The 17,502-nt window shown below is 39.6% G+C and overlaps 1 protein-coding gene and 1 long non-coding RNA gene across 4 annotated transcripts in view; one reads left to right on the top strand and one right to left on the bottom strand.

Moving 5' to 3' along the window:
• FHOD3 (formin homology 2 domain containing 3) overlaps positions 1-17,502 on the top strand; it is a 482,714-nt gene that overhangs the window by 359,042 nt on the left and 106,170 nt on the right. For all 3 annotated transcript variants that reach the window (XM_023207642.2, XM_023207641.2, XM_023207640.2), the window contains one exon: positions 922-1,035. In XM_023207642.2, the coding sequence (XP_023063410.1) occupies positions 922-1,035 (114 nt within the window). The remainder of the gene's footprint in view (positions 1-921; positions 1,036-17,502) is intronic.
• LOC111539713 lies at positions 3,224-6,230 on the bottom strand. The gene is made up of 3 exons (XR_002730755.1): positions 6,117-6,230; positions 3,712-3,828; positions 3,224-3,377 (listed from the first exon to the last, which is right to left on the bottom strand). It is a non-coding gene; the product is annotated as an uncharacterized LOC111539713 (long non-coding RNA).

The following is a 17,502-nucleotide window of genomic DNA, read 5'->3' as shown; positions in this document are numbered from 1 at the left end:
GACTATTGGGGTCCCACACATTCTAATACAGTGTCCCTAACCAGTTTAGTGGAAGGGGTGGGTCCTGCTCTGTGGCTGGGTAGGTTTGTGAGGCAAAGCTCTCTGAGCCTCATTATTTGTAAGTAATCCTGAGTGTCTGAGCCCATGCAAGGGCGTCAAATGATGATTTGTTTTCTGGGAGTGCTCTGAGTGATGATAGCTAAATACGGTCTGCTAAAGGACATCTATTCTGAAAAACAGAAATCTAAAGTTTTACAAATCTTGAAATTTAACTTGTCAGACATGTCTGGAAAATAATCAAATCTCATGTAAACCTCATGGCTATAGTTTTGGTTCAGGGGAAATGCTGGATGAAAACATGAATACATGCACCTCTAAGGAGCAGGCCAGTCCAGAGGGCCTGGGGACGGTTTCTCCTCAATCACTGAACATGCAATGGGATTACATTTAATGAATGAAATTGATATGGAAATACTAAAGTGGAATTTTAAATAAGATGTTTCTTTAGCCAACCATATGGTATTTCTTACAGACCTGTGATGGAATTAACACTAATTGTGCCACCATCTGAGGCAAGAAAAATCTTCATGGTTCAAGTGAAAATGATTTGGATTTTTAATTTATGTTAGCAAATAATTTTAATGTACATTTTAAAAGACAGGAAATGTTAGGGTTTTATTTAAAACCGTTGTCATAAATCTTGCTGCCTAACGGTTTTGGACTTTGGGAAACTCCTCTTATGAGAAATTATCAGAACAAAACAGGGAACAAACCTCTTTAGGTAGAATTCTCACTAACAGTGATAGCATTTCCAGACCTGTTTATCTTGCAAAAATTAAAATGGTTTGCTAAGTCTTATTTACTGACTTGTACTTATTTCTCTATTCTTTTTCCACCACCTTAAACGTCTGCACTTCTTAGATACAGCAATTTTGGCAACAACTCTCATCACTCCTCAAGACCCTCATCTGGATCCAGTGTACCCACCACCCCCACATCATCCGTCTCACCCCCACAGGAGGCCAGGTTGGAAAGGTGAGTTCGACAAGCATGCTGATGCCTTCACAGTCCTCAAGTGAGGGGAATCAATTGGATTAAGTGTGGTTAAAGGAAAAATACAAATAAAAGACATAACATGAAGTGTTTTCCTTTACAGAATGTTGTCCAAAGCCAGGAATATTTTCTCTTTCTTTCCCACTATTTACTAAGCAAATATTTTATTAAAGGTGATATTTTAATATTATTGTCTCACCCCCCTACGTACTTTCCATAGAAAGTTTAAAAATGTCTTCTAAAATATTTGTGTGAATGTTTTGATTCCATTCCTTAAAAATTGTTCTAGATTTTATGTAAGCTCTGCAATTTGTTATATACACATCAGTTTTCACCGTTGAATGATTAAATCTATGTAAATCAGAAATTAGTGGGCCCATTAAGGTGCTGTATAATTAATCCAGGACCTACCAGAAGAGAAAGAATTGTATGGGTACATGGAAGGAATTTAACTTGGCAAGAGTGTTAGACCACCAGAAATTAACTGATTATGACTCCCAGAAGCAAATGATTGCCCAAGGATGTGTTTACAAGGGAAAGGTAAGACCTATAATTTTAGAACAGTTAGAAAGTTACCCTTACATGGCAAGAGTGCTGAGTTACAGAAGGCTGGTTAGGATTCCAGCTCACTCACTTGGAAGTTATTTGATCCCTGAGGGTAAATGCCAATTACACCAACCCTTACCTTAGAGGGTGATTTTGATGAGCAAACAAAAGTCCACTCAGGAGTGCTGTGTGAAGACCACCATGTGTATCTGGTGGGAGGGGGGTAGTGTAGGAGATGATGGCATGTAACTTCCAGCAGCTCCTCATTCGTTAGGAATCTAGACATGAGCGACATCAGAGATCACTTACCTCAAATCCCAAATTTAAGACAAATGACCCGTGTTCCACGTTTAGATCCTCTTCTATGTGTATTCTGAAGTGTGTTTTGCTGAGTTCTGCTGGTGATTGGGGGTTTGGTTGGGTTGAGAGCAGGCAAGACCTTAGGCCGGGAGGAAGGGATGGCCAGTGGGGTTGCCTAGTCACATGTCACTGTTAACTTCTCAGATAGCATGTAGATCCTACGGTGTCAAGCTTTCAGATTCCACAGTCCAGCATGACCCTGGGCTGAGCACACTCGGGCTAAGTTAGGTCTTGATAATAAGGTAACCATTTGATTACCCCGAAGACACCCTTACCTGTCTGTAGTTCTATCCTTTACCCTAGGGCACCTCCTGTTGGAATTAGCCGAAATTACCTGTAGTCCTGAAGAGGTCACCATACAGATGACCCTTGTCAAATGGGATGTAAGATTTGGGGCCGAAGTGAGTAATATTGGAGTGTTACTGATACGACGTTGCACATTTTGCACCTGCCAGGCTGCCAGCTCCTCGGGGACTAGAAGCAGGTTCTGTTCATTGGTGTGTTCCCTACAGTGCCTGGGGCCTGGCAATAGCAGAGCCATGGTAAACACTGATGGAAGGATGGGGTGACTTAGCTGCTCACCGCTTGGGAACATTTTGGAGGTCTATGAAGTTATAAAGTTATACAGACAGGGGCTCATTTGGCCCACAAGATTACCAAAGCCCTGGGCTTTGGAGGTGTTCTTCCCAGGTTCTAAAAGGGAAGCCCCAGCCTCTGCCTGCTTTTCTACCACTGGAAACCCAGGTCCAGGTTTGGGCTACAAGATCCAGGATCCTGAAGGACTCCTGTCTGTGTCTCCTTCTCTGCATGGACTGGCTGAAGTGCCCCTGGGGATAAAGAGGGTGGGCAGTTAAACCAGGAATGGTAGAATTGGATCCTGGAGCCTGGGCACGGTGGCTCACACCTGTAATCCCAAACTTTGGGAGGCTGAGGTGGGTGGATCACGAGGTCAGGAGTTTGAGACCAGCCCGTCCAACATGGTGAACCCTTGTCTCTACTAAAAATACAAAAATTAGCCTGGTGTGGTGGTGTGCGCCTGTTATCCCAACTACTCAGGAGGCTAAGGCAGGAGAATCGCTTGAACCTGGGAGGTGGAAGTTGCAGTGAGCTGAGATTATGCCACCGCACTCCAGCCTGGGTGACAGCAAGACTCCATCTCAAAAAAAAAAAAAGACTTGAATCCAAGAGTGCCTTGAACATCCTCGGGAAGAGGCTGGACTTTATTCTGAGACCACTGGAGCGGTCCAAGTTTGAAAACAGGAGACAGGAGGTGACCAATTCTAATTTGTTAGTAGCACAGAACAAGCCACTGGGGTGAGGCTGCAGGAACAAGGGCTGCTGCGAGGCAGTGTCAGAGTCCAAGAGAGAAGACCATGCTCAACATGTCAGTGGCTGTGGGACTTGCCAGGAGCAACTGCCTGGAGGGTAAGAGCAGGAGATGCAAAATGAGTGAGGTTCAGGCTTGCACGGATGTGTGGATGTTAGAAACAAGGAACTGGGACAATACTGGAAGAAAAGCAAATTGGGTGGAGACTTCCAACCTCGTGCATGCGAGGTCTGAGGAGCCTGTGTGACATCCAGGAAGATGTTCCAGAGGTCCTGGGGAGGTGTGGACTCAGTAGTCCTTGGCTTGAAGAAGGCTCTGGAGTTAAATCCCTCTGAGAGAGCCTGGCATTGAGATGGGGTCACTGGGGAACAGCAGTGGTGGGGTGACTCTTCTAAGTTCCTTTCCTTCTTACAGTACGCTATCACTGTAGGAACTTGGTTTTCTTTACCATCTACTCTATCCATGGGCAAGTAAGGTAGCTTCTAAGAGTCTATCACCTCCTTTACATTTGCTTGTCTTTTTCACTGTCACCTTGTGTGGCTCTGAAAAACCATATGATGAATCATTTGACATATCAGATGTACAGTTTTATTAAGACCAGGAAGCCACTGGACCTGGCTGTATTACCACTTTACTTATGTTTTGTAAGTGGAAAAAGAAAAAGAAAAATAAGAGGATCTTCTAACTCCAAATCATACTTGTACACCATCCCCCAAGAATATTACATCAGTTGTACTTATGATTTTAGACATTTTTATATAGTTTGATTTTTTTCTTTTTCGTATTTGACAACTGAATTCTTTGGATATCACCCATAATCCAATTTCACCTATGCAAGTATTTTTTTCCCTATTAAGATGTATGATTATTTTTACTGAGATATGTATACTTTAGCAGAATTTGTAAGATTTGTGGTTGGTATGTTTTATGTATACATATATTATTAAAACCAAAAACGTACTATATTATGAATAGTTGCATTTCTGCAATGAGGACCCACATCTTCTGTGATCATACCCCTGACTGGTAAACATTGTGCCTGAGCCCCATATAATACTAGAAAGTTCTAGAACTTCATTCCCTTGATTTGGAAAAAAGACTACTTCACTGAAGTCCTGGGATAATCAGGCCGACTAAAACACCCTTCAGGCACCTCGGCCCACTTTGGAAATGCAAGTGGACATCGTCATGAGCTTGGAGTTTTCCATTTCTTCCCCAAGTATATTAATGTGTTAGATGTTGATAAAACTTGGAATGATAAATTGACATAGAAAGAAAGTGCTAAAGAAACAATATGGAAAATTAAATCAAGTCAAGGATATTAAAATGAATCCATCTCCGTATCTCCTATTATAGCTTTGTTAATAGGGCAGTCTTTTAGAAATAGAGTAACATCTTCATGAAATTGGAACTTAAGAGAAACAAAAAACAGAACAAGAAAACCAGAACTATTTGCAAAGGCCCTCAGGAATACAAGATGCAACTGTTTAATGAAAGCAGACTTTTAAAACACTTCACTTTTTGAAAATGTACTTTTTGAGCAGAGAATTTCTAAATATTTTCTTTGTGAAAGAAAATTAAACAACAGGAATATTTAACCATCTGTGTTCAAGTATTCAAATGAAACAAACAAACGAACAACCACACCTCAAGCGTGTATGTAGTTGTGGGGCTTTGGGAAAGCCCGGGCCCATCCTCTTCCCTTCCCTGTAGTGACATCTCCATCTTGTGGACTTTCTCATAAATGGCGGCCGGAAGCTTGCCTTGTCAATGTGAGGAAACGGTACGCCCAAGCCCTGGGACTGAAGGTGCGCTAAGACAGTCCTTGTGCTGGGACTAGAGAGGCCACCTAGAGTAAGCCTATGCTGCACTGTGAGTGCTCACTGGGAAGACGTTGTAGGAACCTCAGGCACAGGACGCCAGAGAGGATTTCTCTGTGGACATGCTGTGCTAAAACCCAAATGATCATATTCTCTTTAACCATGCATTCTGTTCTCTTTTCCACTGGTAATAGTGCCATTGTTTGCTATAAATGACACTGACCTGCCTGTTTTTCAGATTAATGTCAAGAGCCCTTAGAAGATCTTGAGAATGGTCTTTCTCATAGAGTTGTCCCAGCAGAGTTCTTCCTACTTCCTGTAAGATTATAAACCCAGATATAAGTAACGACATCTCGTTAGGAAGTAAGAATGGATAATAAAGGATGGATAAAGGACATAACCTGTTTTTGTATGTAGTAAGAATACTTAACATGAGATCTACCCTCTTAGCAAATGTTTAAGTAGGCAATACATTATTATTAACTATAGGCACTATGTTATGTAGGAGAGCTCTGATCTTATATAATTGTAGCTTTATGCTCATCAGATAATAACTCCTTACATCCCTCTTTCCTCGATCCCCTGGTAACCATCATTCTATTGTCTACTTCTATATCTTTGACAATTTTAGATACCTCACATGAGGGTCATTGAGTTGTTTTTTCTCATTGTATTATAGAAGTTCTTTATAAACTGTGATAAGAGTGCAATAATTTTTCTCATTGTTCTTTTTACTTCATTTATTGTGTTTTTACCATATAGAAACATTCAATTTCATGAGTTAATCTTTTCTATTTTCAGAGTTTTGTGTTCCTACTGAGAAAGGCCTTTTCTCTCCTGATGTCTTCTAGTACTTCTGTAGCTACATTTTGTCACATTTAAATGTTTTATCTATCTGGAAATTATTTTAACAAATAGTATGAGGCAGAGGTCCAACTTCAGCCTTTTTGTACATTCAACACCATGTATTGAATAACCCTTTGTTTCCCTACCATGTGTCAGATACTAACAGGAATGGAGGTTTGTTTACATGTCAGTGTGTTCAAACTGTTCTTAGGAGCATCTCCCCTCTCTTCGTGCTATCTGCCTTCCCTGATCAGCCATGCTGACCTCTCAGGAGCTCTTCCTCCCAGTTTTTGGCTTTACCACTTTCTTCCTGGTCATTGGAAGTGTCATGTGCTGCCGTGAAACAGTCCTATTATTGCATCATCTGCTTTTAGGAGGTTGTGTACAGTGATTAACAGTGCTATAGTAAAGAACACAGTCATATTTTAGGAAGCTTGGAAAGTGGAAGCCTTCTGTGCTTCTGCGGTGGCTGCTTCTCCCAGCTTAAGCTCTCTTTTACGGGAATCTCACTTGCTGTGATCCCCTTGAACACCTATCTCCACCATGTTTATGGAGACTCCTCCATCAGAATTCAGGTCTCTGTTTCCATGCATTTCCTGCCTCTTTGCAGTTACCATAGTTCTTCCAGTGATGGCCTGCCGGCCATGCCTTTGGACTACTACCCTGTGTGTAACTTGTGGGTACCTGTGCCTTCTTCATCTTTGTTGCCAATTCCAAGTGGACTGTCTATTCCCAATGAATCCGCATGCTTGTGTCTTCCCATTCTTGTCTGCTTTGGCTTTGATCATTTTCTGCCCTGACCTCACTAGTCAGCTACATGTGCCTTAAAGTTCTACTTGGGTTTTTGAATCACTGTTTTTTGTGGATATGTGATCTGCGTGTTTTCCTGGATCCCAAATGCTTGCTGGCTCTGTTCTATCACTTGGTCAACCCAATACTTAAAAAAAAAATTGTCAGTGGAATTGAGAGCCCCACTGTGCAATGGGGTTCTAGTTTTTTTTAAAAAAATTAAGTTGGTTGATTAAAGTACATTTTTAAAAAACAAACTTCTCTGAGAACATCCCAAATAGAATGTAAAATAATGGGATAAAGGACATTGTCTTTCTATGTGAAACAGTTAATGGTACCTAGTCCACAAATGCCAGTAGGAAACAAGCAGTACCAATGTGGCCTGATTCCCCACCATTCAAAGACGCTGTGTTCTCCTTGGACTGTGCAGAAGCAGTCTTCCCACTTGCCTGCTGCTAGTTCCTGACAGCAGTCTTGTTTCAAACAAAAAGAGACCCTGTAAGGCAAAATATGGTCCTTATTAATTGATTGCATTACATCCAAAGTGCACAAGAGGAGAAGCACCGGTTCTACTGAGGGAGTAAGTTCAGAGCGGGGTCTGTCTCACTAATGGTAGCTTCACAAAGTGACTATGGACACTGGGGGACCTGGGCGGTGCTGTGCTGCAGGACTCTGGGTCCTCAGCAGGTACTAGAGATTCTTTCTTCCACATACATTTTAGATCTGACTTGACTTTTTACCACCGTCCCTACTCCTATCTTTGCCATGGTTTCCAGTTGTCACTTCCTACAGTGGTTTTGTACCAGTATTGTACAAAGATCACATAGCAAAAAGGTGTGTGTGTGTGTGTGAGAGAGAGAGAGAGAGAGAGAGAAATTGAGATCGAGATTTCTCCTTCAGAAATATATATTCCTGGGCTGGGCGCAGAAGCTCATGCCTGTAATCCCAGCACTTTGGGAGGCTGAGGTGGAAGGATTGCTTGAGACCAGCCTGGGCAACAAAGTGAGACCCCAGGTACGGTGGCTTATGCCCATGGTAACAGCTACTCAGGAGGCTGAGGCAGAAGGATCACTTGAGCTCAGGAGTTGGCAGCTACAGTGAGCTAAGATCATGCCACTGCATTCCAGCCTGGGTGACACAGCGAGACCCTGTCTCAAAAGAGAAAATGTGTATTGCTAGGTCACTGAATGTTTGTTGCCTTATCTCTTTCCCCATTCCTTCCCTCAGAGCCCAGTAATGAGGACTAAATAAGCTTTATTGTTATAATGAAAGGAGACTGAGTTTCCAGTTAATTTTAGAAATTGTGTATATGAGATACACAAGTCTTACATACTCATATATTTCATTCAACAAGTATTTATTGAGTGTATTGATTGAATCAGATCCAGTCCCTGACTTCACAGGGCTTACACTTCAGTGGTCGAAGCAGAAGATAAACAAACCATCTGCAAATAAAGAGTTACCAGTGGAGTGAATGCTGTGAAGAAAATGAACCTTCATAGAAGAGCTGAAAAGAGAGAGGCCGTCAAACTGGGGGCCTAGCACAGGTGCTCTGTTGTTGTGGTGGATACCCCTGGCAAAAGGTCTGGGAAACTGAGTCACTAATGTAAAGCAAATTACTATTTGCTCTGAGATTGGCCTGCTGGGGTAGGGGAGGGGAGGTTAAGAGGGGGATAAGAAAATGGAGTGAGTCCCTATCTTTCTTCAAAACAGGATTTTGCAAATCTGGGAAAGATGGGAGACCACTTGGGATCAATTTAGCATTTAGAGAAGAGGCAAGTGTGCAAAAGAAGAGTGAGCTAGCCTGGAGTGAAGAAGCAGAGAGGAGATTGGAAGAAAGAATGGGCCTCAGAACTGGCCAACAAGGCCTGGGAGCCATGGAACGCAGGAGATGCTGGTGGCAGTCAGGGCTTTGGGAAGCTGCCAGGAGATTGGCAAATTGTGAAGCCAAACGGGTGACAGGAGAGGACTGACCTCCTTTGGGCCAGAGGACTTACCTGGTCTTAGACAGAGGGTAGAAATTAAGAGGGAATGAGAGAACTGGCAAGAATTGCTGTATGCCAAAGTCAGGGCCTACAAAGGGGCCAGTGGACAGGCTGAAGCATGACAACAGCCAGGGCCTGGAGAAATGGCTTCACGCTCTAGATGTGAGCTAACACAGTAATGTGAGACTCCATGTGGGACCAGTCTCCACAGGACACTGTGTGAGCCCTGCTATTCCTTCCCATGGCGAAGGAGCTCAGATCTGCACTGAAGCAGTGTGTGCAACAGGCTGGAGAAGAGAAAGCAAGAGGGAGACTGAAATCCACATCCAGTCTCTGATGATGGCTGTCTTCAGGATTGTAGCAGTGGTGATAGGAAAAGCTGCCTGTTTGTTGGAGATGCCTCTGAGGCTTGCTGGTTTCATCATGAAAGCTAGGATATGACCCTGAAGCTATGGAGGAAGATTCTTAAGTTTCCTTGTTTCAGGGCAAGCATATGCCTTTTACAGCTGGGCATAACTTACAGTTATCTCTTCTCCTGTATCATTAGACAAGGTGATCCTCAGTTTCATAACCATGTTATGAGGACAATCTCATTGCTTAGCATCATTTCAATGCCATTTTATTATTATTTTTTACCTCTAAGTCTTCATATTAAATTATCTACTTGTGCTAATTAAGTGCTAATTTCAAATATCAGATACTTTCTGAGCTTAGTTTTTACTTTTGTTAATATTTTACCAGAGATTAACATTTACTTTTTAAGTAGGAAACATCAAAGGTTTGCATCTTTCACAGATACAACTTCACTTAACTTGAACTTACCAAGGGATGTTTTTTAAAACAGCTTTTGCAGTAAAATGGACATGCAAGAAACAGCACATAAGTTTTGGCATATGTGTACACCAGTGAAACCATGACCACAGTGGAGGTGTGCGTATCTATCACCCCAAAAATCTCCTGCCTCTTTGTGATTATTGCTGCCCTTCCCCATCCCTAAGCAACCACTGATCTGCTTCTTCATTGTAGATTCATTTGCATTTGTGTTTTTAGCATTTTATTTAAGTGTAATCAGGCAGTATATACGCTTTGAGGGGAGTTGACTTCTTTCAGTTAGCGTAATTGTTTTGAGATTCCTTCATTTTGTTGTGTGTTTCAATAGTCCATTTATTTTGATTAGTATACCATTGTGTACATAAACCATAATTTGTTTATCTGTTTGCCTGTTGATAGACATTTGGGTTGTCTTTGTATATATATGTGCTTTCATTTCTCTTGAGTAAATATAGTCATTCATCACTTAATGATGGGGATATGTTCTGAGAAATGCAGTGTTGGGCAATTTTGTTGTACAAAAATAATAAGGGACTATTCTGAACAATTATATTCCAATAACTTTGACAACTTAGATGAAATGGAAGAATTTCTTGAAAGACAAAAACTACCAAAACTCACTCAAGATGAAATAGATAATCTGGTATGAATTAATATAAGATAAACAAAGATAAAGACATTGAATTGGTAGTTCTAAACTTTCCCATGAAGAAAACTCCAGTCCCAGATGTCCTCCTAGGCTATATGATATAGCCTATTACTCCTAGACTGCAAACCTTACAGCATGTAACTGTACCAAATACTGTAGGTGGTTGTAACACAATGAGAAGTATTTGCACATCTAAACGTAGAAAAGGTATGGTAAAAATACAGTATGAAAGAGAGAAAAATGGTACATCTATGTAGGGTACTCACCATGAACGAAGCTTACAGGATTGGAAGCATGAACATGAAAGCCTAGGACATTACTGTACATCACTGTAGACTCTATAAACACTGTATACTTAGGCTACACTAACTTTATTATAAAAGAAAAGTAGTTGTGCTCCAGTGTTATGATGGTTATAACATCACTAGGTGATAGCACATTTTTAGCTTCATTGTAATCTATGGAACCACTATCTTGTGGTCCATTGTTGACTGAAATGTTAAATAGTGCATGATTGTTACTAAAAGTAGAATCGCCAAGTTTTATGGCAGGTGGATGTTTAGCTTTTAAGAAATTGCCTGTCTTCCAAAATGGCTGTACACCAGAGTAATGCTCACAAAATGAGAGGAAACGTACTCCTTCCTCTTCAGCTTTCTAGAAGAGGCTGCATAGAATTAGTACTACTTCTTTCTTAAATATTTGATGGAATTCACCAGTGAGGACATCTGGAACTGGAGCTTTCTTCATGGGAAAGTTTAAAACCACAAATTCAATGCCGCTAATAGATATTTATCTTGTATTAATTCATATCAGATCATCCATTTCATCTTGAGTGAGTTTTAGTAGTTTTTGTCTTTCAAGAAATTCTTCCATTTCATCTAAGTTGTCAAAGTTAATGGAATATCATTGTTCAGAATAGTCCCTTTTTTTTTTTTTAGTATCTGTAAAATCTGCAGTGATCGTATTTCTTGTTCTTAATATTGGTAATTTGTGTCTTCTCTCTCTTCTTTCCAATCAGTCTGGCTAGAGATTTATCAATTTTTTTTTACGACAAACAACCAGTTTTTGGTTTCATTTAATTTTTATCCTATTTTTCTGTTTCTTTGTTTTATTTTCTTTCTTCTGCTCACTTTGGGTAAAATTTGCTCTTTTTTTCAGTTAGGAGATGAGGTCATTGATTTGAGACTTTTTGTCTTTTCTAATATAGAAAGTATTTTCTTTCAGTATTACAAATTTTCCTGTAAGTATTGCTTTTGCTGCATTCCACAAAGTTTCATATGTTGTGTTTTTATCTTCACTTAACATGCTTCTTAATTTCTCTGTCAATTTTAAAAGTCTTTACCCCATGGGTTATGTTAAAGTATTTATTTAGCTTATAAGTATTTGTGGATATTCCAACTATCTTTCTGTTACTGATTTCTAATTTAATAAAATTGTGGTCAGAGAACATAGGTTATGTTCTTGGATACTTTTAAGTTTATTGATATTTGTTTTACAGCCCAGAATAGGATCTGCTGTGGCAAATATACTGTGTACACTTGAAAAGAATATGTATCCTGATGTTTTGGGGTGAAATGTTCTGTAGATGTCTATTTGGTTGTTTGTATTGTTCTAGTATTCTGTATCCTTAGTGCTTGTCTGTCTTATTCTGTTATTGAGAGAATAATAAATTGCATTCTATAATTTTGATTTTTTAAAATATATTGCCGTTCTATTAGTTTTCCCTCATGTATCTTGAAGCTCTTTTATTAGGTGCATAAATATTTACAATTGTTATATCCTACTGATGGCTTGACTCTTTTCATTTGAAATGACCTTTATATCTGGTAACATACTTGATTCTTAGGTCTACTTTATCTGATATTAATATAGCTTCACCTTTGAAAAATAGTATTAATATGGTATATCTTTTGTATTATTTGAACATAAATTAGGTTTTATGTTTCTTGTAGGCAACGTAGTGTTGAATCTTGTTTTTTTTTTTTTTTTTTTTTTATCCAGTCTGATAATCTCTACCTTTTAATTGGACTGTTTGAACCATTTATTGTGATTATTGATTTGTTTGAGTTTATACTTTTTATTTGTTCCAGGTTTTTTTCCTTTTTTATTCTTTCTTCCTTTTGGGGGGTTGTGTATTCATTATTAGTTCATTTTATCTCTTTTGTTGCCTCAACAGCAATAAGTGTTATGTTATTTTAGTGATTGCATTGGGGTTTATAGTATACATTTTAGCTTATCATAGTCTACCTTTAAGTGATACTATGTATTTCATGCATAGCATAACAACCCTGCAACAACACACCTTCACTTTTTTTCTCCCAGCCTTTATGCTACGGTGATCATGGATTTTACTTTTATAATATTGTAAACTCCGCAGTACACTGTTATTATGTCTGCTGTAAGCAACTGATTATCTTTTAAATATATTTAAATAATAAGGCTTATATTTACTTGTGTCATTATCTTTTCTAATTCTCTTTTATTTTTGTGTAAATCAAGATGGCCATGTGGTATTATTTATCTTCTGCCAACATTTCTTGTAGTGCAGGTCTAGATAATGAATTATTCCTGTTTTTATATGTCTGAAAAAAATCTTTATTTCACCTGAATTTTTGAAAGATAGTTATTGCTAGGAGAAGAATTATGAATGATAGGTTTTTTTATTCTTTCAGTACTCTAAAGATGTTGCATCGCTTTGTTCTACCTTACATTGTTTTTGATGATAAATCTTCTGTTTTTATTTTTGTACCTCTGCATGCAATGTGTCATTTTTTTATTCCTTCGGCTGCTTTTAAGGTTAACTCTGTCATTGGTTTTTGCAGTTTGATTTTGATATGCCTTGGCATAGTTTTTTCAGTTTCTTATGCTTGGGACTTGAGATTCTTGAATCTGTGTGTTTACAGTTTTCATCAAATTGGGAAAAGTCTTAATGCTTATTTCTTCAAAACTTTTTGGTACCTTTTACCTCCCCTTTCTTTTGATAACTCCAATTGCATGTATATTGGGTCATTCGAAGTTTTTGCAAAGTTCACTGGTGGTCTGTTGATTTTTTTCAGTATTTTTTTCATTTTGCTTCATTTTGAATGTGTTTCATTTTGAATAATTATGTTGCTTTATCTTCAAGTTCACTAATTAATTTTCTGCGGTGACAATCTACTGTTTCAACTGGGCTCTTTCTTAATACCTTTCATAGTTTAACTTGTTAAATATTTTCTTTAGCTTCTTGAATATGTGGACTATAGTCATAATAACTGTTTTTTTCATTCTCCCCAACTAATTCTATCATCTATGTCATTTCTGGATTGGTTTCAGATAATTTACTTTTGTCTTCTGATTATGGCTTGTATTTTCATACTTCTTTGCATGTTTGGTCATTTGTTATTGGATGCCATGTTTTGTAAATTTGATCTTGCTAGGTGCTGGATGTCTTTGTATTCTTATAAATATTTTTGAGCTTTGTTCTGGGACGGGCTTAACTCAAAGTTTGATCCTTGTAGGTCTTGCATATTTAGCTTTGTTAGGCAGGACCAGAGCTATGTTTAGTCCAATATATTTCCACTACTGAGGCAAGACACTTGTTAAAACTTTAACCAGTTCCTTCTGAATTATGAGGTTTTTCTCTGTAACTGTTGGGAACAGGCAGTACTCTCTGCCTTATATAATTTCCAGGCACTGTTTGCTCTAATTCACTTGGATAGTTCTTTCGCTGGCTACAGATTACTTTTTACACGCACATGCTGAACAATCCTCAGCTAGTTACTTGAGGAAAACCTTCTGCAGATGTACAGAGGCGCGTGTGTGTGTGTCTGTCTCTCTCTGTATAGACCCTTTCTGGTATGTTACCCTGCCACTGTTAGCCCCATTGGCCTCTCCAGATGCCAACTTTGTGTCCTCTACTCACAGAGACTTCCAGGCTCTGCCTGAGTTTTCCCTTTATGCACCACAACCTGCAAACGTTCTCTAATCAGTAAGCTAGGGCTATCATGAGGATCACCTCCTTTGCTTTTCACCTGTCAGGAATCACTGACCTTCACCACCAGTTTTTTCAGTGCTGCTGCTGTTTCATAGATTTTGTCTGGTTTTTAGTTGTTTCAGGTACAGGTAAATCTAGTTCCTATTACTCTAAATGGACTGAAAGTAGAAGTCCAAGAGCTTTCCTTTTTTCACCACTGAAATAGACTCCAATTAGATGTAGAAAGTTGGATGGGTTCAGTGTGCCAACTTTTACTTTATAGGGAAACTTTTATTAGAAAAGCTAATTTCTGTAAAGAGACAAAAGAAAAAAAGCATCATGAAAATGATAGGTTTTATTGTCCATAAATTTGTCCACTTGCTACATGTGTTTTTGTGGCATTGCTCACATCACTGAAGTAGACAACAAAATTCAGTCAGTGTGTATTGATGGCACTCAGACACAATTACTGTGGGGGAAGGAGGAGAAGCTGGCGACAGGGACTGTTTCTGATGTGCTCCCAAAGGAAACAAGGGAGTAAGCCATGCTGGAAACAATGTTCATTCACAAAACAGCGAAGGAACGAACCAATCATTTGTGATGATATGCCGAAAGGACACATCCAGGAGTCTGGAGAAATAAAGAGCAGTGTCCACTGTGGTCATCAAGGGAGGTGTCTTGAAGAACTTGGGTAGAGAGGAAGTGAGATACCACTAGGTAAAGGAACTAGACTTCTTTGGGGACCGGGATGGTGAATGGCTTGATTGGCATGGAGGTCATTTTAGGGGACATTTTAGGGTACAGTGGGATATGAGTTTAGCTAATAGGTCATATTCTAAGATGATTTTAATTGCTGCAACATTTCAGATTTTATTGGAGTCCACCAATGAAGTGTCAACTTCCTCAGACTGAAATAGAGAAAATATTTTCAAAACCCATCCTGTTTCAGTCAGCTTTTAACTACATAAGAAATCACCAAAACATAGTGGTTTAAAACAACCACCATGCATTTACCTCATGATTTTTTGGGTTGGTAACTTTGGCCAGGCTCACCTTGCACAATTACTCTGGTCTCAGCTGGGTTAACTGAGGTGTTTGCAGACAGCCGGTCGTTGATCGTCTCACTTGATATCTAGCAATTGTCTGGCTATCAGCTGACTTGATGGGGCAGCTTGGCACTATGCCTCATGGCCCAGCCACCTCGCCCAGACTTGTTCAGATGGCGGTGGTGTAGGGTTCCCAAGGGCAACAAGGGAGCAAGCCCCGGTGTGCAGACACTTTTCAAGCCTCTGCTTGAATTGAATCATATTTCTGATTGCTACATTGGCCAAAGCCAGTCACATGTTCAGCCTAGATTCAAGGGAATGGAGAAAGACTGCTTTTTCTTTAAAGGAGTTGCTGCAACGTTCTGTGTCTATTTTTATAAGATACTATGTGTCTGCTAAAAATGTATTGTGTAATAAACAAATAGAAGAGTGACCCGCTGACTGTTGAGTTTAAAGTTACTTTGTTCAAAAAGTAATTGCAGGCTATCTGGCAGACTTAAATTATATTTTGAATGGTTCTTAAGTGTTTTAAAAAGTGAAACTAGTATACTTTCTCGTTTTTTAATCCTTTTTTTCTGGGCTTAGCTCAACTGAAAAATCTAGTATATTTTAATCTCTCCTATTTGTCTTAGCCTTATCTTTATAAAGATTTCCTGTTTTATGTTTAGTCTATTTGCAGGTAATTAGTTAAACAACATGCCAACTCGTCATCGAAAAAGAAAGACCGTCATTGACAGAAAATCCCCCCCTCAGCTTTTGGTCATCTCGTTCTGTTGTTTTTGCTCAGCCTGGGCAGTGGGTTTGTTCTGTTAAGAGCCAAGAGACATTCCAAACTACTTAAGATGGAGATTGGACTAGTTGTCTTGCATTGTTCTTCTGGCAAATCACTTTTCTGTTAAAAAGGCAAGAAGTCTTAGAAAAAGGAGAGGTTACTGTTGATCCATTTAAAAACCTCATTGTGTTATGGAATAGATGAACTGTTTGTTTCCGAATCTAAGAAGTTCTTCTCATTATCAAGTATATAATTTTGGTTCTTTCTGAAACCAGCCCTTTTATGATTCAAGTTTGTATAATAGAAATAATGTTGAATTCCTATGGGAAAAACAATGTAAGTCATGTACTTTACCTCTTCCCCTCAAGAGAAGTGGAAACCTGAGTTAAGTATTCCTGATCACCACTTAGTAGGTTTTCTGGGTCCCTGACAATAGTGAACGCTCTCACAAAGCAGGCAGAGGGAGAGGCACAAAGAAATGGCTGGAGACCATGTGTGAATTTAGCCTGGACAGGGGTTCCTTGATCTGCCCTCCACACTCAGTGGGAAGGAGGGAACTGCAGGTCATTCCTGAAGCTAACCCAAAGTCAGGTGGGGAGTGAGTAGCCACAGCTGCCTTAGGACTCCTTTCTTCTGTTGCATCCTGCTCTCTTTCCATTCCATTGCTTCATGGACAGAAATCCCTCTCTGAGATACATATGTTAGAGGGATATATATTAAATATTAGTTTAACACATATTTAAGGGATATGTATATCCCTCTGATATATATTTTAGTTCTTTCTGAAACTAATCCTTTTATTATTCAATAATAAAATATTGTGTTTTATTCAGCATGGAAATACTGAATTCCTATGAGAAAAACAATGTAAGTCATTAACTTTACCTCTCCCCCTCACATATGTGTTAAACTAATATTTGGATCTAAAATTTCAGTCTGCCATTGATTTCCACTATGATTTCAGAGTATATTTTCAAAAGGAAGGAAAGTCAAAAATGCTAATACTGGTTTTAGGCAACTTACTATTGCTTCTGTGGTGAAATCTGAACAATGAGCCCTGAGTTTTGGTGACACTGAAGCCCTGGCTTTCAAGTTCACATGCCTTATGATGCACCTGTGTTTTCTCTCACAGCCCTGGTGCAGTGACAGCCTCATGACTAGTAACAGTGCTGAGGGGTGAATCCACATGTATACACCAGGGAATGCAGATCTTCCACCCTCAATTTTGTGACAGTCTTGAGGGCCTTCTTTTAAAAGTTTATTTTTAGGCCGGGCGCGGTGGCTCACACCTGTAATCCCAGCACTTTGGGAGGCCGAGGCGGGCGGATCACGAGGTCAGGAGATCGAGACCATCCTGGCGAACATGGTGAAACCCTCTCTACTAAAAATATAAAAAAATTAGCCAGGCGAGGTGGCGGGCACCTGTAGTCCCAGCTTCTCGGGAGGCTGAGGCAGGAGAATGGCGTGAACCCAGGAGGCGACGGAGCTTGCAGTGAGTGGAGATCACGCCACTGCACTCCAGCCTG

Source organism: Piliocolobus tephrosceles, chromosome 18 (assembly GCF_002776525.5).
Source record: "Piliocolobus tephrosceles isolate RC106 chromosome 18, ASM277652v3, whole genome shotgun sequence".
In the NCBI taxonomy this organism is placed as follows: Eukaryota; Metazoa; Chordata; class Mammalia; order Primates; family Cercopithecidae; genus Piliocolobus; species Piliocolobus tephrosceles.
Note: the sequence above shows the minus strand (reverse complement) of the source record. Positions and strands in the feature narration are given on the sequence as shown.